General features: G+C 47.0%; 2 protein-coding genes across 3 annotated transcripts; one reads left to right on the forward strand and one right to left on the reverse strand.

The window, feature by feature from the left end:
- Positions 1-2,248: 2,248 nt before the first annotated feature.
- On the reverse strand, positions 2,249-12,329 carry LOC119148368 (killer cell lectin-like receptor subfamily G member 1). The gene is made up of 5 exons (XM_037388412.1): positions 11,570-12,329; positions 6,868-6,960; positions 5,945-6,096; positions 3,949-4,052; positions 2,249-2,941 (listed from the first exon to the last, which is right to left on the reverse strand). The coding sequence occupies exons 1-5, from the start codon at positions 11,685-11,687 to the stop codon at positions 2,830-2,832; spliced, it is 579 nt and encodes a 192-aa protein (XP_037244309.1). The 5' UTR covers positions 11,688-12,329; the 3' UTR covers positions 2,249-2,829.
- Positions 12,330-15,845: 3,516 nt separating this feature from the next.
- Positions 15,846-21,527, forward strand: M6PR (mannose-6-phosphate receptor, cation dependent). 2 transcript variants are annotated; one of them, XM_037388410.1, is made up of 7 exons: positions 15,846-16,082; positions 17,405-17,578; positions 17,783-17,955; positions 18,045-18,154; positions 18,361-18,491; positions 19,051-19,177; positions 19,763-21,527. In XM_037388410.1, the coding sequence occupies exons 1-7, from the start codon at positions 15,988-15,990 to the stop codon at positions 19,883-19,885; spliced, it is 933 nt and encodes a 310-aa protein (XP_037244307.1). In that variant the 5' UTR covers positions 15,846-15,987; the 3' UTR covers positions 19,886-21,527. The 2 variants fall into 2 exon arrangements, with proteins under 2 accessions (XP_037244307.1, XP_037244308.1); XM_037388411.1 differs by lacking the exon at positions 15,846-16,082 and adding an exon at positions 16,495-16,616.
- Positions 21,528-21,677: the final 150 nt, after the last annotated feature.

A 21,677-nucleotide genomic window follows, 5' to 3' on the forward strand; every position in this document is an offset into this window, starting at 1 on the left:
AGCAGACCTACCCTTGCTAGGAACGCTCCCATCTTAAGCACCTCAGCTCAGTGAACTCTATATGAGGCTCAGCAGACACCCACTCAGCTGAGTATTCTGAGGTCTGTGTTTTTGTCTTCATCTGCCCTGAGACCTTCATGTGTTACATCCTCTATGAATGTCAAGCCTCACATACCAGGGATATGCAACTGATGGCATGCTGTAAATGGCAGTGTGAGGAGTCTGCTGTTGCGCTGTAACTGGATTGCTCAAAACTGCATTAAGTTGCTTCTTTCAATCGGTGATGCAAGGACAATTTTGATTATTTGAAAAGACGTTAGCTGGGGGGAAACAGCAATTTTCTTTTTGGAAACAAGATCTTGTTTCTGTTTTCTCTGTGATGTCACAGTTTTCTGTAGTGCTTATTTACATGTGGCACAGCAGCATCAATCTCAGTAACAATCACTTCCAACTTATTTGTATTCCTTCTCGTGAACCCCTGATCTAGCATTTTCAGATGAAACCTCCAGTGCCGGGTCAATTAGTTTCTCCCTAGCCCTTCCCTGCCATGCACAATGCTGCCTAGTTCTTTACTTGCATTATCTCTTAGTTTCTGTCTGTCCTCCACACTTTCTTTCTCAGCCTCATCTCCCCAGACCTGCCCTTCCTACCCACTCACCTCCTTCCACCCAAAGTGCCTTCCTTGTCCTTACCTTTAGCAGATCTCTCACAGAATCACAGAGTAGTAGTTGAGTTTGGAAGGGACATCTCAAGATCATCTGGTTTGACCCCCGTGCTCAAGCACGGCCATACAACCGGTTGCCCAGGACCATATCCAGACAGCTTTTGAGAATCTCCAATGATGGACACCCCCACAGCCTCTCTGGGCAACTTGCACTTGTGCTCAGTCACTCTCACAGTAAAGAAGTGGTTTGTGCCCATTGCCTCTGTCCTGTCACTGGGCACCACTGAACAGAGCCTGGCCCTGTCCTATTTGTACCCTCCCTTCAGGTGCATTATATACATTAATAAACATTATATATACATTAATAAGACCTCCCCTCAGACTTCTCTAGAATAAATCATCCCGGATGTCTCAGTCTCTTCTCATAGGAGAGGTGCTCCAGTCCCTTCATCATCTTTGTGGCCCTTCACTGGACTCTCCAGTACGTCCACGTCTCTTTTGCACTGAGGAGCCCAGCGCTGGATACAGTGGTCCAGTTGTGGCCTCCCTGGTGTTGAGTGGAGGGGAAGGATCACCACCCTCAACCTGCTGGCACTTCTCTTTCTAATGCAGCTCAGATACCATTTGCCTCCTTTGCACCAAGGGCACATTTCTGGCTCACGTTCAACTTGATGACCACCAGAAACCCCAGGTCCTTTTCTGCAAGGCTTCTTTCCAGCTGGGTCACCCCCAGCACGTACTGGTGCATGGGGCTGTTCCTTCCAAGCTGCAGGACTTTGACCTTCTCCTTGCTGAACTTCACGAAGTTCCTGTCAGTCCATTTCTTCATCCTGTCTCTCCCAGAACAAACACACAACTCAGAGTATCTACCACTCACCGAACCTGCTGCTTGCCAAGGCTCATGGCTCAGGGTTTGGGAAATCCCCACAGAAACACTCCTGTGCACTGTGTCATATATGCCTAGCGAGGCAGATGTTCAAAGCAGGCCACAGCTGTTGTGTGTGCTTCAGAGACCACTTATATAGGCTCATACGCTGGGGATATACAGTCAAACCCTTAGATCATAATGGCAGATATTTTGCATCAGGACTGCCCGATCATTAGGCAGTCCTGTCAGAGTTACTGCTCTGACTGCATCAGACTATAAACTGCAATTCCAGGCCAAAGATAAACTGATAATAGTAAAATGGAATAAATATATAAGGATAAATGGGAAATTAATAACATTTCTCTTCCTTTATTGGAACAAAATCTCTGGGTGGAAAAAAAGCTTTCCATTTGTGTGGAAATGCAACCTACTGTCCCACCCTTAATGTTCATTGTGGTTTTATGCTTTTCACACCCTTTGGCTGTCCTCTGCTCTATTTGAACTGAAAGCTCCTTGTAGTAATTATTTGTCCACTGCTTTCTCTCACTGCAGTATGAAACTGCAGAGGTGGAGAAGGAAGTATGGTCTTACAACACACAATTAACTGTACTCCTTTGACTCCAGAAACCCAGCCTCTTGACTGCTTTGGTTGAAGCTGGCCTATAGAACATGGTGTGCAGCTGGTTCCTTCCAACACAAAGAAGTAATGACATGGGTACACACTTGCTGTCCAGTGCAGTACTGGAGCTTTATTTTCACTGCTGGATTTACAGAAGCTGTTATCTAATTTCACTCTCTTCGCTCCCCCTAACATCACTGGGACGCAAAAGGAAAGGCTGCCAGTGGAAGAAGTCTGTTTATATGTTTCTGACAGTGAAAAGCAGGCTTCATCATCCCAGCCCTGCTGGCACCAGACAATGGAGATGCAGGGAATGGAAATGAATCTGATGCTCAGGAATGGAGGAAAATGGCTGGCTCAGAGATCTGAAGACCCGGCATCTGTTGTGACACAATTTTTGTTTGCCCTTATAGGACAAATAAGGCAAAGACTAGGCCAGGGAATATGTCCCAGCTCTCATCTGGTCACAAACAGCAGTAATCCAACACATGTGGACTGAGAACGGACCTACTACTACGGATAACTCACCCTTATGGGCAACAAACCTGTCCCTGCAAAACACCTTTGTGAGGGTGTGGAAAGGGCAAGTCCTTGGTCTTGTGTAGAGCTTTGGTTTTCAGGAAAATGATCCACTTGTACTACTGATGAGATGGTTATGAGATGAAAATGTATATGGATTTATCTAAGAGATTTCTCACAGATCCATGAAGTAGAAAATTCACAGCTGGAGGCTTGAAAGTGATTGTTCATCAGGACAGCACAGTGTTGCACGGGGCTGTTAGAGAGGACCCTGCAAGAGACGCAGAACGAAAGTGAGACTGAGAGAAAATGCTGAGATTGTCTCCTGGAGACAAGAAAGAAAAAACATCTGATTTTGAAGGGTGGAGCCCAGAGGAAGTGAAAAAACCCAGCCTCCAAAGGGCAGCTGTTAGAAAACAAAACATCCACCAAATAACTCATCTACCTGGAGATTACACATCTGAGGAATTTTACCATTGTGGAACCCAAACCAGAACCAAACAGACATGATGCCCTGCAGTGGCAGTGGTATCCACCAGCATGAGAAAGGCAGTGCTGAGAGTTTCATGGAAAGATGATCTCCTTCAAGGAGTTTGTAGTAACAGAAAAGTGGATTAAAGATTGGAACTAAGCCAAGTGTTTGGAGTACTGACCTACTGACAGTGAGATCTCGGGTGAGTTTCCTTGCTGGAGAAGTGTCACAGACTAACTCATTGTCTTAACTGCCATAAAAAGGAAAGGGTGAGGCAAAGTTACTAGACCAGATCATAATGTTTTCCCTCATGCAGAAAACTGAGTTTTGTCCAAGTAAACACTGCCAAAATTAAGGTTCTGACTGGGGTTGGCACCGGTGAAGCAGCAAAGGGCTAGGTCCTCGCACCCAGTGACACCAGCACTTGGCAGAATGGGTGCAAGGTGGCTAAAGCCAGTAAAGCCAAGATGGACTGTATGCTTTTCTGAATGAGCAACTCTGTGGACAGCACAGGTAAATAATCCTTGGTCTGAGCAGCTGGAGGAAGCAGAGAGTGAGATACAAACATTAACCCTACTTTTCACAGGTACATGCCTTTACAAGGTGCGGGGCAGGGAAAAGTAGACCCTTTTGAGTTTAGTGCCATATAGATGACGATAAGAAGAAAATCCATGCAGGAAGAACGCTCCTGAGATCTGGTGCAGGAACTCTGGGTGCTGGAACACCAAGCAAGCTGAATTATTCTGTTTTTAAATTAATTTAAATTAAATTAAAAAATTCTGTTTTTAAAACAGAAGGAAGCTCACTTGGTGCCATTGAGTACAGAGCCATCTTCCCAAATCCATCCAGAGCCTGTGCTGTTCCTCAGTCCAACCCAGAAACATCTTGTTTGAATACTCTTGAACAGGTCCTAGAAATGGTGATGAATTGAAAAGTCATTAATGGAAGTCTGCCTGAAAATGGAAGTAAGGATAAGTAAAGAGAACAGAGAGCAATATACATCCCTTTGCTAGACTATTCCTTAAGTGACTGACAACACTGCTTCTCCACCTTTTCTAATCAGGAAGATCAGCTTTAAAGATCATGCCTAGAATAAAAGATGTGTACACTGGCAAGGAAGCAAGCGTGCTTTCAAGGGTCCTGGGCAGGTTCTTCAAAGGACATTTCTCAGGGCAATATATGTGAACCAACTGCACCCAAGGCTCCTGGAGTTTCTTACACAGAGCTTTATGTAGGAATATTAATGTTCTACCATACAGCTAGGTAGCAAGCTAATACAAAGTATTAAGAATTAAAGGTGAAATCAGGTTGGGGCAGGAAGAGCAGGTGCTGGCAGATCTGTGTAAAAGAGCCCAGGACCAAAGCTCATTAAATTTTATACAGACTTTCCTCCTACATGTTTTCAATGTTCATTTCCTTTCATCTAACCTTTAACTTGTTTACTGTTAGAAACTCAGCCCTGAAGTAAATCCTCCCTCCCACCCACCCCCACCCCCCAAAAAAAAAAAAGAAAAAAAGACAGACGAGATGAACGTTAGTCCACATTTGCAATGAAACCTAACAACAGCAACCTCTCAGTGGTATGGCTGGCCTCCATCCTTATCTCCTGCTGCCATAAACAAAGCTTCAGCACAGGTATCTTCACGCAGAAGCTTTAACAAAGCTGCCTTGGTAAAGTGGTGGGAATAGGAGCAGCTTGAGGAATGTTTGAGTGCTGCTGGTGGTTTGGAGTTGACTATGTTTCCCTGGCACAGGGAGGATGAACAGTCACAGCCTTTGCAGCATAGGGCCTGGATAGCTAGAAAAGTCTTGCTTACGTGGGGAAGTCTGAGCGGGGATAATAGGTAACGGTCTAGTAGCAGAGACAGTAGTAAAAAAGCAGCTGGACCAGGGAGGTTTTCTTCACGCAGAGAAATGGGTAATCTTGGGAAGATGGATATTTCCCAAGGAATCAGGATTTGCCTAAGCAAGCATGAGAGCAAGAACAGTTCCAACTGAGCAGAGACCTGGTTTTGTAAGCCCCCACAGAACATACAATGCAACTTCTGTCCAGGCACTGGAAGCTGTCCACGTTCATTGGACCTGAGCTAATAAGACCTGGCTTGCACAAAACCAGATCGACTACTTCTGCTCTACTTAGGCAGATGTGCCTCAGCTCCCTAGTGATCAGCTCTACCCATTTCTTTAGTGGTCATACATGTCCCTGCTCCTGATGAGCACCTGCTGCAAAATGAGCAGTGGAACAGATAGTTTCTGATTTCACCAGCACAACCGGGGTTTTTTGGCCAAGAGAGGAAGTAAGCATTGAAAACAGACCGAGGAAGAAATATCCATGCAATAACACAGGGAATGGCAAGGGTCACTGAGCCGGAGGAGCTGGAGCGGTGCAGGGAGCAGAGGTATCGCTTTTGCATAGGAAGCATGTCTGGAGAGTGGGTACTTGCTGGCTTGTACAGCGACTGCACAGTGCACAGTCTTTTCCTGTAATCATTCATATCTGCTTTATTGGGTATAGGAGGGGAGGTGGAGAGTGGGAGTGGAGAAGGCTGTCTCCTAACATCCTTCATAGGATGATTCTGCTTAGCTGACAGTGACCCTCACCTCTCCCCTCCCTTTGTTTCTTTGCCTGCTGGGAACTTCTAAGGTGTATACTGAAACTGGAAATGCACAGTAACGTTGCAGGCATAAATCCTTCCTCTTCTTTAAAGCCAAAATATTGCCAGTGACAGCACTGCTTGGGTGTCAGTCACTGAGGTATCTGCAAGGAAATGGAAGATGCTCAAAGAATAAGAAAGTCGTTACCATTTCCAAGGCATCGTTGACCACCAGGAGATGAGCTCCCTGTGCCCGGCAGGATTCCCGGCTGGAATGCCAGTCCTTCCTCTCCCTGGAGAAGGAGTAGCAGCTCCCTCTGTAGGCCACCCACTGCTCAGGGCAGCGTGGATGGGAGTGACCTGTAAAGGAAACAAAATACCAGCTTTTCCCTACCATTAACCAACAGGAAGACACTTGTCAACAAGGACCTGATGAAAAGCAACTCTTCTGGGTAGTTGCAATGCAGAAAACACAAGTCAGAATAAACATCTAAAAATAACAATGCATGAACACTGAACTTCAGAGCCTCTGTGCAATTTCCAAATCTTCATACAAGAGTCACATGCACTCTGACGCTGGGGCTGCCCCTCACCCACCCACTCCATTTCCTCTGAACTACTCAGATACCTGAGAACTAAAATTGTCTGTCTGAAAGCAGACAAGGCTCTGGGTGTGCAAAAAATAAAGGGAAAAAGTACATCATCCTGCGGGTGCAGCGTGATTGTGTCACACATCAGTTGAATGGATTATAACAGCGAACAGTACGTTTTCTCATGTGGTCTAGCACTTTCTGCATGCATGCAAAAGTGTTATAGATTTTGCAGATTTGTTCTACTGTTTACCACTATAATTGCAGCAGACAAGTGTACAAAAACCTTTTAATATGTATCACTGTTCTTTGCCACAGGATCTGAAATAGGCTGCCTGGGGTTTGCACAAGGAATATATTCTTCACAATATTCTTCACAATATTCTGGAAAGGCAGTGGGTACTTAATGCTGGTGGAAACCTAGAATAGCTTTTGGTTTAGCCCCATATAATGGCATTCAGGATCTGAGCTCCTGTACTTAGACGAGTATCCAGTCCTTTGCTGTTGGCTGCTCATCCTCAGCACCCCTTTGTGCACTTACTCATCTTCCAAATCAAAGCAATCGCTAGGGAGATGCTCAATATCCCAAAGGCTATAGCCAAGCCTGGCACAACTGCTGGCCACAGACAGGGAGCTGTAAAAGAGAAAAGAAACCATAGTGAACAGGAGCCACCTGAAAACTGACAGTGCTTTTACATAGTTTGTTTGTGTCCTGGGCATTTCCACAGGGAACTGAAGTATTTCGAGCATCTCTGTCTGGGCATATTCCGTACATTGCTGCCATCGCTGTCCCTGCCCAGCCTCCCCAGAGCCTCACCATGTCCCTACCCACCAGCCCAGGGCCCTGTTTCAGCTGGGCTTGGGGCCATCAGTCCCTGTCTCAGCTTCCCAGGTGTACCTGTCTCCAGGTCAGCCATATCTCTGCCCCTGCCTGGCCACAGAGCCAGCTCATCCAGCCTCTGCAGTGGCTGACCCCAGGAGGGGACTCACCCACCTCAAGTCAGCCGGAGCTCCCCCAGGCACCATGTGGCACCTTGTACTGGCAGGAGCCTCCCAGCAAACCTGCACCTGCCTCAGCACTGAAGTGCAGGGCAAAAAAGCTGAGCTGCATCGCCACAGCCACGAGCTTCCAGCTTAAATGCAAAAAGGAACCCAAGGCCTTTCCCCCAGCTCTCTCAGCAACCACTAGCGATATGTTTCTCAGCAATCTGTTCACAAACTTAAACACATGGTTATTTTACATCTTCCCGGGACACTCCCAAGTCAGTCCTCCATTCTCATCTGCCTCTACCATAGTGGGGTGGCAGGATGGGAAGGCCAGCCTTGAATCTCTGCTGCAGTGAACACAAGTGCACTGAAATTCAACAGACGTTAAAACCAACAACAACAACAAAAGGCACTGTGGTATAATAATTTCAAAATGGGAAACTACAGGGAAATGAGGAAATTTGTCAGAGACAATTTAAAAGGGATGGCTAAAAGAATAAAATATTGGTAAGCGGTAAGGGAGAATTTTTTTAACATTTCTTGGTGGAGGCTGAAAACAAACGTACATCATGTATCAAGATTATTGTGGGAAGGGCAAAGAAAGTCAGTGCTAAAACAGAAGGGAAAGGGACTTCACTTAAAAGCAAGAATGCATCCTTTAAGCATTGGAAGCTTTGTCCAAATACAGAAAGCAGATCAGATCAATAAATTAATAAAAATTAATCTATTTTGATCTTAGACCAGTTTGCAGGCTCACCAGTCTTAACACTGGTTTCTGGTTTATAGCAACATATTTAGACCTGCGGTTTTGCCTAAAAGAAGTTTCTAAGGTAACAAGCGAGAGGCATGAGAGTTTCATTGTAAGCATTATTCTTCTCAAAGAAAGACCTTCCCTAAGGTAAAGGTTTTGCTGTGTTTCCTGAAGCTTGCAGGATCTTCCAGCTGCCCCACTTGTAGTTAAAAAATAGCAACATTTTATTATTTAAGTATTTAATCGTAATTAAAGAACAAAACTCCATCTCTTTTCAGCTACAAAATACAGAAAGACTTTTCAGGTACAATCTACTCAGCCTTGTGCTAGAGGACGATGGGAGAACTGAAGGACTTGAACAGGGTAGTTGGTTTCTCTGCCTGCTCTCTGTTCCTCTTGCAAGTCAGCCTTGTACCCCCGGTGACCTGCATTTTGCCATCAAATTAAGCCTCAAGGGAACGGAGTCAGCCCAAGATTAAGGGGTAGGGTGGAGCTTCTTCTCTGCAAATTACAACTGAAAACTAAGTAAAAGATGGTAACTATCTGTTGAAACATAATTCTGTGTTCTGAGACCACATGTCTGAGGATTTGCTCTTGTTTTCCTTCCTTTATTGCCTCTCAAAGAAGCCATCTCCTGCATTTTCCAGATCACTGTTCCTGATTTTAGGGAAAATTACTTTCAGGACAAGGTGGCTGGAATGACAGTCAGTGAAACGGTTAATACTTAAATGTCAGCACTGGGCACCGGAACTGGTGCCTCCTGGCAATGAACAGAGCAGCTCACCCTCTATTGTTTCAAACCAACGGCAGAAAAAAAGGAACTGACTCAACTCGGCATCAAAACAAAATCTCAGGGCACTTCCACAACCAGAGCAGTGGGAGAGTTCACTTAAGTTCTTAAAAATGAAAAATTATGCCATTAGATAATCTTGGGAGGAAAAAGAAAGTAAGGAAGTCATAATGAAGTGTTCGAGGTGAATTTAAGTCTCACTTGAACTGCAGTGATCAGTGGAATCCAGGGAAAGTGGAATAAAAAATTCTGTAAATTAAGATTTTAACCCTTGCAAAAAGGAGTCGCTGCAGTTCCCCCTTTTTAAAACAGGTTCAAGGGTTTGTGCTTGATCCTTAGCTCCTGGACCACATCTGAAACTCTGAGCTTCCCAGGTGTACCTGTCTCCAGGTCAGCCATATCTCTGCCCCTGCCTGGCCACAGAGCCAGCTCATCCAGCCTCTGCAGTGGCTGACCCCAGGAGGGGACTCACCCACCTCAAGTCAGCCGGAGCTCCCCCAGGCACCATGTGGCACCTTGTACTGGCAGGAGCCTCCCAGCAAACCTGCACCTGCCTCAGCAGAGGATAGGATGTAGAAGAGGACGGGATGGGAGAAGTACCTGAGATGAGTTTGAAACAGAGGAGAAACATCTGAATGAAGCGTCAATAAATATGTCCATGAGTTATCTGAGAAACTGTGCCAAGAATCTCCCCAAGGGAAGGGAGAAGTGAAGCAATGGACATATAACATAAATATCCGATGTTATAACTTTCTAGTATACAAAACACCCCTTTAGGTCTCTCAGTGCTCTGGAGAAATGCCTGTGATACACTGCATTCATCTGCAAGAAACATGACCCAGTATTCCTATGTTTGGGAGTTCAGATTCAGTTCAAAAACTGAAAGTTGTTAACATTTTATAATTCACGTCTTCTAGGGCAATCTGAAGAATGTCATTGTGCTGTCCCAATTAACTCCCCTCAGCTCCTGCCTACGTCAGTATGGGAGCAGCATGACCACCTACAGCCAGAGAGGAGGATTTGAAAAATGAGGATCCTGTCCTTGGCTATGGCACAGACCTGATTATCACTGTTACTGCAAGCGCGCCACACAGGTTAACGCTGTCTTAACTGACTGCTGGACTGACATTTTGGTAGTGTGGCATATCTAAGGCTCTCTGGAAACCAAACAGAAGAAAGCCAGGGCAACTTTTCGGTTTTGAGGAGTCCATGAGAGCCAAAACCAGTTGGTTTGACCAGAGGATGGATCTATACACCTGTGATATACCTGTGATACTGCATCGCAGGGATGACTTAGTAGCAAGCATGTGCATTTGAAAACAGAGATGAATACCTGAAAGCACATCTCTCAAAAGTGATAGAGCCAGGGACAGAGCTGGAAATAAAGATCTCCTAAAGAAAGTACTTAAATTGCACTTAGGGACTCCTTGTACTGCAGAAGAGAACTGGGAAATAATCAAGTAATAAGCACAGAAAGTGTGTTCAAAGATCAGCTTCCTTATTTTAGGCCCTCTGACTTTAGCTCAAAAAGTTGAGGGTACATAAAGGAATTTAGAGGGGAGGAATATTAAAGAGAAAACTGCAAACATCTCAAGAGGGCATTAGGTAATCTCCACCCGCAACAGGGCAGGAGTGAACACAAATAACTGGGAATGAGGGGATGTTCCTGTGTTTTCTGATGCAACAGAAAACATCATTTCTGATGAAAACACACGCAAAAGGAAGACTGCCATCCAAGAAGATGGGAGTGTGATTACCAGATAGGATCTTGAGGATTTCTGTGCTGGCTGTGTTTCCATAATGCAGCAAGTGAGCAGGCAGCAGTAATAACCACAGATATGTGCAATTCAGGGCATAGAAATCTCGTATCCCACAGCGAGAGCCCCTGTTGTTGTAACAGCTTGGGGAAAAAGCTACAGTCAACCATTAGTGTTGCAGCCAATGCAACACAACTTGCCTAAAGCACACGAGCATCTAGACGAAAAGCTATCAGCTCACGGGAAGCAGACGTGTACAAAGAATGATCGCCAATGCAAAAGCTCAGTCCTCTAAGGCGGTATTTCTCAACTAGGCAGCCAGAGAAGTTTTTCGGTGTGAGATTTGCAAGGCCTGAAAAGGGGGAATGGAGTGGAAATACGGAAAGAGGAAAAATTAAGGAAAGTGCTAAGAAAATCAGTCTGATTGTAAAATGCCCTGGAAAATTGTCTCAAGGCAAGAGCTGAAAATTTTCTCACTGGGAGGTATGTAAAATTAGAATGGAGAAAACACGGGAAAAAATGTATCACAAAAGAATCCTGCAGAGCCCCACGGGAGAGAGACTGGATGATTTCATATGCCTCTTCTGTCTCTGATCTCTGATTAGCATACGCCTCTAATTTATCTGTACTCACATCTCGCCTACCCTTCAAAGAATATTGCTGACAGTCGCTTATTGCTGACAAGCAGACAACTTTAAAACTGCAGCCCTCTTTTGGAGTAAAGGATGCCTGGGTTGAATGCCCAGTAGACACCAAAAGGGCTCTGATGGAGAGAGGGAGGGGAACAATGCTGGATCTCTGACCATCAGCTTTTATCACATTAAAATACGATAATTTCAGAACCAAAGCAACAGCACCGTGAGCTGGCACTCACAATCAGTGGCCAGCTCAGAGTTTTTCTTAGATCTTTCGCTCAAAATAAAATCTTTTGTTGACCTACCTCATCCAGCTTTCTTACCTCTCTTTTCTTTTGCAGCTTTGGCCCTCGTCAGAGAAGTCTGAGAGAATTTAACAGAAGTATAAATTATTTCTTCGCTCTCTTCGGCTGCAGAAGTTTCTGATCTGCTTCCCTCCATGCCAAAGCAAAGAGTGCGTATGACAAGATGTTTCGATCAAGCTGTTGAGCAACAGGGCTCAATGACTCTGAAACAGGAAACCTGAGGCTACATTGAGAAGACAAAAATGGTGAAGTTGCAACCTCTATCTCCAGCTGCTCAGAGTAACCAAATTCACGACAGAATGGAGAGCAGTAGAAGTGCAACAACTTCCATTTCCTAACCTAACAGTCATTAGTGGAAAAGGTGATTAGTTAAAGAGTTCATGGGTATTCTAATTGTTACCAATGCAAGAGGCTATGATTACACACAGTAATTGTGAGAATGTGTGCCACTCTGAAGAGACAGAAGTGGGTGGATAGCGAGAACACAAGGTGAAAAGGTGAATAGCAAGAATACAAGGTGAAAAGTGGGATAAGCGATGGCTACGGCAAACTGGCAGCCCAACTGCTGTCAAAAGGGAAGGAGAGGTGGACAAGCACAGGTTTGAGAAGGAAACCCTGTGATCTTCGGACACTTGTACCAGGAACTCTGCCCACATCCAACACCCAGTGTGAATGTGCTTGTGACAGGCAGGCACTGAGAGCTGGCATCCCTCAAGACCCTCTGAGTCAACATCTCAATAGCATCAGTACAAGAGAGGCATGGACATACTGCAGACAGCCTAGCAACAGGCCACAAAGATGATAACAGGACTGGAGCATTTCTCCTATGAGGAAAGGCTGAGAGAGCTGGGACTGTTTGGCCTGGATAAGAGACATCTTGGGGACGATCTTATTAATGTATATAAATACCTGAAGGGAGGATACAAGAAGAGCCAGGCTCTGTTTTCAGTGGTGCCCGGTGACAGGACCAGAGGCAATGGGCACAAACTGAAAGACAGGATGTTCAGAGGGAACACTTTTTAACTGTGAAAGTGACTGAACACTGGCACAGGTTGGCCAGAGTTTGTGGTATCTCCCTCCATGGAGAGTCATCTGGACACGGTCCTGGGCAACTGGCTGTAGATGGCCCAGCTTGAGCATGGGGTTGGACTGGATGACCTTGAGAGGTCCCTTCCAAACGCAGTCATTCTGTGACTCTGTGGTCAGCAATAACAGGAAAGGATAGTTTTCTTCTGAAGTAGTGAAGACTGAGCTTTGGGGACAATAGTTCAGGTTATGGCAGGGGAGATTTAATTGGGTATTAGGAAAAATTTCTTCACCAAAAGGGTTGCCAAGCATTGGAACAGGCTGCTCAGGGAAGTGGCTGAGCCACCATCCCTGGAGGTATCTAAAAGATGTCTAGATATGGAATATAGGGACATGGTTTAGTGGTAGACTTGGCAGTGCTAGGTTAATAGTTGGACTCAGTGATCTCAATGGCATTTTCCAACCTAAATGATTCTACAATTCTATAGTGGAGACTACTAATGCTTCCAGCATCCTGAGAAACCTCTTAGCTGCATGGCTGGCTGATCTCTGTTTCAAGCCAGATTCTGATCCCTTCCACTTCATGCTCAGATTGGGGATGTGTCCTGGTTTCAGGTGGGATAGTTGATTTTCTTCTTAGTAGCTGGTGCAGCGCTCTGTTTTGGATTTGGTGTGAGGTTGATAGGACGCTGATGTTTTTAGTTGTTGCTGGGGAATGTTTATATTAAATCAAGGACTTTTCGGTTTCTTGGGCCCTGCCAGCGAGAGAGCTGGAAGGGCACAGGAAATTGGGAGGGGACACAGCCAGGACAGGTGACCCAAGCTAGCCAAAGAGGTATTCCATACCACATGATGTCATGCTGAGTATATAAACTGGGGGAAGAAGAACGAAGGTGGGGGACATTTTGCATTATGGCATTTGTCTTCGTGAGTAACCATTACATGTGACGGAGCCCGGCTTTCCTGGGGATGGCTGAACACCTGCCTGCCCATGGGAAGCAGTGAATGAATTCCTTGCTTTGCTTTGTTTGCGTGCTCAGATTTTGCTTTACCTAAGCAAAGCTGTTCTTATCTCAACCCTTGAAGTTTATGTTCCTTTCCAGTTCTCTCCCCATCCATCTGGGTGAGCAGGAGTGAGCAAGTGACTGTGTGGTACCTGGTTGCTGACTGGGGTTAAACCACGACAGGATGTTTGCCAGGCCTGGGGTGTACATCTTCACCACTGGTACAGTTCATTTACAAGAACTGTTCGGGCATCCTCAGCAAAGTAGTTTGCCATGGTTTCCAGTTCTAGGACAGAGATGATTGCTCCCCGTCCTGGTGATATGCTGTAAATTTGAGAATGATTGCCTGGGAGGATGATTAGTTTGATAGAGTGTTGTGGCCAATGTGTTCCAATGCACGTGTCTGAGAAGGCATGGACTGGTTATTTTTGCAAATTCCTTCATCACACACTTGCCCCTAAGGGTGGTGTATTGCACCCACAAGATTCCTTCCAATCCTGGGTAGGGCCTGTAGATAGCAAGACAGGGAGTCTGTACTTGAAAGGAAGGAGAAGGCAGAAGACAGCAGAGCAACACAAGAGAAGGAAAGTCTCTCCTGAATGTTTTGGATGGATATTGGAGAAGTCTAAAGAGAGCTGTCAGGCTCAGAGAGGGAGAATTTGCTATAGTCATGAGGGGAGTTTAGTTGGGAATGTAATCTGTGTGGCTGGAAAGAAACCAATGAGGTTCAGACACAGCTTAAGTGCCCAGACCAAGGGGAAAAGGCTGTGGCCAAAGGCACTGCAGGCTGCAGCCAAAGGCACTGCAGGCTGCCTGCAAGGCCAGAGTGATCACAAAGACGGCATTATTTGAGAACAAGTGGAGCAGTGAAGGCTGGCAGGGAAGAATTAAAAGCTCTGTTTTGATGTGTTTTGCCATTTTCTCTCAAATATCAGCAATAAGTTCAGTTCTCAGTTGGAACAGGAAACAGAAAGGAAGCGATTGCACCGTAGGAGGTATGCAGGGAACACACGGTTAACAGCTAAGTGTGAACATAAACAAATGTGAGTTCTGCAGCTGAGATGCTTGTGCTATACTTGCAGTGGAATCAGCAGTAGGACACAAATAACAGCAGGACTAAATCAATCAGTTTTCCAGGAACCGACAATGCTCCTTCCCAGTTCTTCACTAGTGAAGCAGCACACCATAGGGAAGCCTCTCAAACTCCTCTCAAACAAGTGGCTTCTCCAGCATGTCGGCAAGTTTGCCAAGTCCAGCATTTCTTTCTTAACTAAAGATGCAAGTGCCTCAGATCTCCGGCAAAGAATGTCCGTCCCTTCCAGTAACAGAGCCCTGGAAAGCAGACTCTCTTACCATCATGGTGGGGGCATGACTTAAGAAATAGGCCAGTCTCAAATCATTTATAGCTTTATTAATCATAACCAAGACGCTCACGTTCACCAACCTAGTGCATAATCAGCTGGACTAGTGAATAATCAGAATTCCTCTGAGCGGCAAAACTTGCAGGAGGTGGAAGAGACACTTCCATTCCGAAGTGTAACAAAACAGCCGCGTCAGGCAGGGCCAAACCAGACGGACCAAGGCCCCAGAGCAGCGTTATGAACAGCGGGCTCCCTGGCCCGTGTAACCGTAAGTCACTCTGGAGGTACACGGGGGGCGCGGCAAAGCCCAGTGACAGCGGTGGCCTGCTGCCACCTTCAGCCGCGGGGCGAGGGGAAGGCCAGGCGAGCCTGGGGGGGTCTTCCACCTTTACTGAGGCGGTCACCCGCCTGCAGGTGACCCGACCCTGTGTGAGGGGCAGCGGTTCGGCCTCCAGGTGGAAAAGTCACGCAGCGCGTGCACGAAGCGCCTTTCGGCCCGGCCCGGCGGCGGCGGCGGCGCCTCAGGCGGGCGGGCGGGCGGAGGAGAGGCGGGGCGGGGGGTGGGGCGCGCTTCTCCGCCATTGGGCGAGCGGCTCCCGCCTCGAGCCGCGCTCCGGGCTCTCGGCCGGGGGGGGGGGATCAGGCGGCGGGCGCTACGGGACGCCTGTCTGCTGGCCCTCGTCGTTCTATTGGAGAAGAGAGGGGAGGCGGGACCTTCACGCCTTTGCTCACCTGCCATTGGGTGAAGAAGAGGCAGGAGGCGGGCTCCGGAGCCGCTCCCTTTATAGGCTGGGGCGGGCTTTAGCAGCCGCCTTTGGATCGCCGCTCTTCATTCGCTGAGGAATCGTTAGTGGGCGGGGAAATCCCGGTGGCTCCCGGTCTCCCATTGGCAGAGGGCGCCAGTTCCGCCTCGCTCTTCCTGCTTCCGGTTCACGGGGCGGGCGAGGGGTGCCGGCCGGTGCCGCAGAGGAGGCCGGTGCCGTCCGGTGCTGTCCGCGCCTGCGGTCCCCGGGCCGCCCCGCCACCGCCGGGCACGCAGCATGTGATGCCCGTGAGCCCCGGATCGCTCTTCCATAGAAGCGGACGAACCTGTGCCCGTGCGCGGTGGGGGGAGGCCGGGCGGGGCGGTGGCGGCAGCAGGTGGGTGCGGCGGCGGCGAAGTGGGGGTGACGGGGGAGGTGGCGCTCCGGCGAGAAGCGGAGAGCGGGTGGCGGGGACGCGGCGTGGGACCGAGGCCCCCGGGGCCGCCGCGGGTGGGAAACCGGGCCCCGTCCCCGCGCTGGGCAGCGGCTCAGGCAGCGGCAGCCTTCCGCCGGGGCGGCGACCGGCCGAGGGGATGGTGAACAGAGTGGCCGCATCGCCTTTCGCTTCAGCGTGTCTGCGAGCGAAGGGTTTGGCAGGGAGCTGCCCGGAGCAGCTGTGGCTAGCGCTAGGGGCAGGGTTCTGCTTTTGGTCTTGTGAGAGACGAATCACGAGTTCTTGTGTCACAGGCTTCCTCGTTTCAGCGTTTTCTAACCTTGTCGTATTTGTATCTGACCTCCGTGGCCATCAGAGAGCTGGCTTGGCACTTGAAGCTGTCACGATGGACCCCGGGCGGGGGGGCGGTAATCGGTTCAGCAACACAGGCTGTTCCTCTAGCAGGCTCTGCCTAGCTGCAGCCAGGCAGACACTTAGGTAGTTGTGGGTCTGTTGGTTGCCGTCCACCAGCATCTAGAGCTTTACTGAAATCTGCAACGGGAGAAGCAGAGGGGAATCTGTTGTGCCACTGTGGTTGGCTGGTGCAGTCATTGAATGTTTCATATGTGCTTTCAGCATGAACCTGAAAGCCAAATCTTCTGGATTTTGTTATTACCTTCGTTACTGCCTCTTCGGCTGGATAGGACGTGTCTGTTTCCTCCTTCCCCTGTGGAAACAGAAGAAAACTGTTCTGTGAAGTTGCAGTTTAGCATTATTAAACACTTTAAGGTTCTCAGCGAAAGTAGTACCAGAAAAATAACATAATTATGATTATTAAGGCACTCGAAAAAACACTGCCTGACTAATCACAGTGGCTATTCCCTACAAGCTTTTCACACAAGAGCTGCAAAGAGGATTGATTAGTGGCCTGGTAAATAATTTTCTGCTGGCTGGCTTCTCAGTGCAATGCAATAACAAACGGTGGCTTGTAATTAAAACTTACTCCAGCATTCAGCCTGCTGGGCTCTGCTCTGATTGAATCGATGCTAATTAATGTGCTCAGCAGCAAAACTTTTAGTGGTCCTGAGGCAAAATTCAGAAAAGAATCCCAGATCATCCCAACGAATTGGCTTTGACTGTGCAAGAGATTCAGATTTAGTGACCTTGGGAACTGTGTTTTTGACTTCTTTTTCTAGTCAGGACTGAGGAAGTGGCCAATCATTGACTTGGTGACCCTGGAGTTAGTTTGCAGTTAACCCTCTGTGTTCTCTGTGGTGTGTGCCCAGGATGTCATCACCTTGCTGTACCTCTGCTGTGCTGATAGTCTTTGTGGCCTTTGCTGTCAGCGTGGGGGCTGAACAGTTGAAAGAGAGGAGCTGTGATGTGATTGGTGATGAAAGCAGTGAGTCGCAAACAGAAAAAGCCCTGCTGAAGAAGCTGGAGCCCCTGAGCCAAATGAGGTACTGTACAACACCTTGCAGGCCTTGGGGCCGCACAGCGCTACCCATGTGCCAAGGGGAGGGGAAGATCTGGGGCCAGACTGCAGAATGGGCTCCCCTGTTAGTAGGGGCTGTGACTGGCTTCCAGGTCTCAAGTGTCTGCTGCTCTGAGTCTTGTTCTCTGTAATCCTATGGGCTGTCTGTTCTGTCCTCTCCCTGCTGCAGGTTTAACGTGACTGTGGAGAAAGGGAAAACGGAAAACTATGTCTACAGTTTCAGGGTATGCAGGGAGGTCAACAGCACCTTGCACGATTTTGGTGGCTTGGTACAAACAGATAGACAGAATGGAAAGACCACAGTGATAGGAAGAATCAATGAAACCCAGGTCTTCAATGGAAGTAAGATTCCACTCAATGCTTTCTTGCTCAGCATCTGCCTTTTGCCTCCTGATCTGGATTTGCAGCCTGTATTGTTTCTCTCTTGGTAGGTGACTGGATCATGCTGATTTATAAAGGAGGTGATTCATATGGCAGGCACTGCAGTGGTGAAAAGAGAAGAGCTGTGATAATGATTTCTTGCAAGCGGGGTGTTACAGCGGTGAGTGACACGAGGTGGGAGAGGAGCAAAAGGCTGCCAGACAAACAGCTGTTTATAAGCAGAAGGGCTTTGAGGAGGCAGTAGGGGTTTCTCCTGTCCTTCAGTGTCTGTTGCCTAGCCGCACCAACAGTGATAAAACCATCTTCTGGTGAAGTTCAGCATTCCCGGGCATATTTTCACATGACTTAACTTTTCCCAAATTGCAGAGTTCATTCAGCATTATTTCAGAAGAGCGGGAAAAAGAACAGGACTGTTTCTACCTCTTTGAGATGGACAGCAGTGTGGCTTGTCCAGCGGAGGATTCCCACCTCAGTGTTGGCTCCATTCTACTGATCACGTGAGTCATTGAAAGAGCTGTTGGTGTCTGGGCCATAATCTCCAGTGTTACTTACTTAGAAACATAGCAAATGCTATACTAGAGTAAATAATTGTAGTATACCTATCCATAGCCGCTGTTAGATGTTACTATGTCTCTGAGCTTTTTGGACAAAAGCTCTTGCTCAAGGCATGATGCTGCAGAGCTGCTCTGTTCTCTGTAGACATCCTCCTTCATAGTTTACAGGCAAGTGCACTGAAGCATGGAAAACCTACAGTTTTAGGAAGTCACAACAGCTCTTTGCCAGAGCTGGGAATTCAGACCAGGAGTCTTGACTCATTTTCTGTGCTTGTGCTTAGAGGCATTGCTTCCTGTAATGCTGCTGAAAAGATTTATATTTATTTATATTAGCAGATCAATACTTTTTTGATTTTTGAAAAAGGGGATGTTTTCTGGTCTGGTCTCTGTTTATAGCTGTGTTCTTGAGTGATGCTCTGATATCAATTTAAGGCAGCTAGCTGCCTTGGGAGAGTTTGTCTGTAGGATTTCCTCAGCTTTGATTTTTAATTCTGCCCTCCAGGTTTGCTTCACTGATTGCAGTCTACATCATTGGTGGGTTCCTCTACCAGCGCCTTGTAGTGGGAGCAAAGGGCATGGAACAGTTTCCTCACTTTGCCTTCTGGCAAGATCTGGGCAATTTGGTGGCGGTGAGTGAAAATCCCTATATATCCCCAGCCTGGCCCATATGTCGGGACACATGAAAATGCCATCTGCCTTGTCTTCATGGATTAGGTCTCTTGGGTAGACTTACCACCAGGGTAGTGTATCCTGAGGCAGAAGAAGAGGTTATCAGTTTTATTTCTCGAGTACTCTTTTTGAATCCTTGCTGAGACTGATTTCCTACTGATATCCTGCAACAGTTACATAACAGACTAGAACACGTGCTCGTTAGTAGTTAACACTTCCCATAGGAATGTTAAGCTGGGAACTCCAATATGTTTGACTCCCTGAAACCCCTCCTTGGTCATTGTAGCCAGTGCAATCTATCCTCCGTGCTTGTCTCAGCCTGATGTTGCTGCGTATTGTTGATCAGTATGTCCAGAGCTTTCAAGAGAGAGCAGTATGTTTTTATGTGTGCTTCTCATGCCAAGACAAGTTTTGGGGACCTGTCCCAGATAGCACAGGGATAGGCATAATCCCTGAGCAAAAGAGAAATCACAGAAGCTGCTTTGCTTTGGGTGCCAAGTCAGTTGCATACAGTCTGATTCCAGTGCGATGTCCTGTGCTTGCAGGATGGCTGTGACTTTGTCTGCCGATCTAAGCCTCGAAATGCACCAGCTGCATACCGTGGTGTGGGTGATGACCAGCTGGGTGAGGAGTCAGAAGAACGGGATGACCACTTGCTACCAATGTGATAGGCTTTCAACACTGAGTTCTTTTCTCCCCATCTCCCCAGTGCTTGTTTAGCTGGGTGCCTCCCAGACAGTTCTTCTCTCACTTCTGATTTTCTTTACACTATTTGCTTTTGCTGTCTCTGGTGCGTCAAGTCCCATGGATGCCTCTGGGTGTAAACAGCACTGGTCCCTGATGGCATGTCTTATGAATATAATGCTGGTTTAGGTTTTTTTAAATGCAGCAGAGGTGGGGGGGCAAAAATGCTGAGAGTGGAGTAGAAGACAGCAAGAAAGCAATTCAGCACTGAGCAGGTGGGAGACTAATCACTGAAAGGGGAAAAGGGCTATGGGTGGGTATGGAAAGGGGAAGGAAAAAGAGGCCATGGGTTAAAACAGCTGGGACTGTAGGAGAAATCTTTCGTGCTTTTACTTTTTTTTTTTTTTTTTTCTCCTGCTAGGGTTTACAGGATCTGTAAGACACTGGAATTATTTTCCTTTGACTGCATTTTCAGCTTTTCTAGCTTTTGCACTCTTACGCACTGTTTCTGCCAGCACAACCTGCAGAGTGCTCTACACCAGGCTCCATGGGGCTGGAAGAGGCATTAGCACCTCTGCAGTCTTTTCCTAATGGCAGTATGTTGAAGAGTACACACCAGTTTCCTTCAACAAATGTAAAGGGATGCATGCCATCCTCTCAAGACTGGAGAGGGGTGATGCTAAAAAACTATAGGAGTTAAATACAGTCTTGCGACTTTTCAGTTCAGTCAAAATATTGTCTCTGTCTTCTCAATCACTGAGAAGCAAAAGGAAATGATGTGCTGCTAAGTAAAGGGAACATTTGCTGAAACTGAAACTGGCATCAAGGCAAAATGAGATGGGCAGCTGCCACTTGAGTTCTGTTACAAACCTCCCAAGGTGACTGCCCACATGGCTCAGTCACTGTCAGCATTGTGATTTTATGCTCTCCCCGTTGGCAGAGGGTTTTTCCGTGAAGCTACCAGAACTTATTTTTATAAAAAAGGAAGCCAAGGATTAAAAACTGCATAAGGGATTCTTGCCCTTAGATGGTCAGTTTTCATAAATATTAAGCATGGTGCAGACTAGTCTTAAGACACTTGCCCTGTGCAGATGGTATTTACATACTGCTACTGGCTGGGAGTGACAGACCTTCTCATGGGGCCCTGTCAAAAGCAGGTACAGCTGAGTTGTAAGACTTAATGGGAATGTTCAGGAACTTGGCACCTTGAGTAGTAATTGCTTTTTGAGGGGCTTATACTCTAAGGAATCCCATTCAGCCCTGTTGTAGACTGACAAGAGAAGTGTCCTCAGTCTTGAGGGCAGACTGTAAGCAAGCCACTACTGTTAGCAGCAGCATAAAGACAAGGTTTGTGTATTTTTAATACTGCCAAAGCAGTCTGAACAGTAACATTGAGGGAAAAGGGGTGGCCCTGCTTTGTTGCTGGGTTTAGAGTCAGCAAATAATTCCTGCTTTCTTTGACTTTTTGTTATGGTCTCAATCCTATAACATGGGAAAAAATAGGAAGTCACTAAGTCTGTTGTTACTGTTTTTCATGGTGGTGTTTAAGGTAATTTTTTTTTTGTACAAAACAACTTTCAAAAATAAAATGACCAAAAAACCTGGTGAAGTGTTGTGCTGATGTAACAGGAGCTTTTTTTTGTGCCAGAGCATCTTTCTTACCCAAAGATGAAGGGTCCTTAGTGTATGGTGCCTTATGCCTGAATTACTTCTGCCAGGAATGGATCTCTGTGTCAGTATGTGGGTTTTTTTGCTGCCACCTTGTATCACTCCACT

Source organism: Falco rusticolus, chromosome 5, assembly GCF_015220075.1.
Source record: "Falco rusticolus isolate bFalRus1 chromosome 5, bFalRus1.pri, whole genome shotgun sequence".
NCBI lineage: Eukaryota > Metazoa > Chordata > Aves > Falconiformes > Falconidae > Falco > Falco rusticolus.

What these genes read in the sequence shown, in the direction of transcription:
- M6PR (XM_037388410.1), top strand. Translation starts at nt 15,988, where the DNA reads ATGCCCGTGAGCCCCGGATCGCTCTTCCATAGAAGCGGACGAACCTGT. An exon ending in AACCCAGGTCTTCAATGGAA is followed by an intron (nt 17,956 to 18,044) that starts GTAAGATTCCAC and finishes CTCTCTTGGTAG; the next exon opens with GTGACTGGATCATGCTGATT. An exon ending in GCAAGCGGGGTGTTACAGCG is followed by an intron (nt 18,155 to 18,360) that starts GTGAGTGACACG and finishes CCCAAATTGCAG; the next exon opens with AGTTCATTCAGCATTATTTC.
- LOC119148368 (XM_037388412.1), bottom strand. Translation starts at nt 11,687, where the DNA reads ATGGAGGGAAGCAGATCAGAAACTTCTGCAGCCGAAGAGAGCGAAGAA. An exon ending in TGCTTTGATTTGGAAGATGA is followed by an intron (nt 6,097 to 6,867) that starts GTAAGTGCACAA and finishes TTTCCTTTACAG; the next exon opens with GTCACTCCCATCCACGCTGC. An exon ending in TCAACGATGCCTTGGAAATG is followed by an intron (nt 4,053 to 5,944) that starts GTAACGACTTTC and finishes CACCATTTCTAG; the next exon opens with GACCTGTTCAAGAGTATTCA.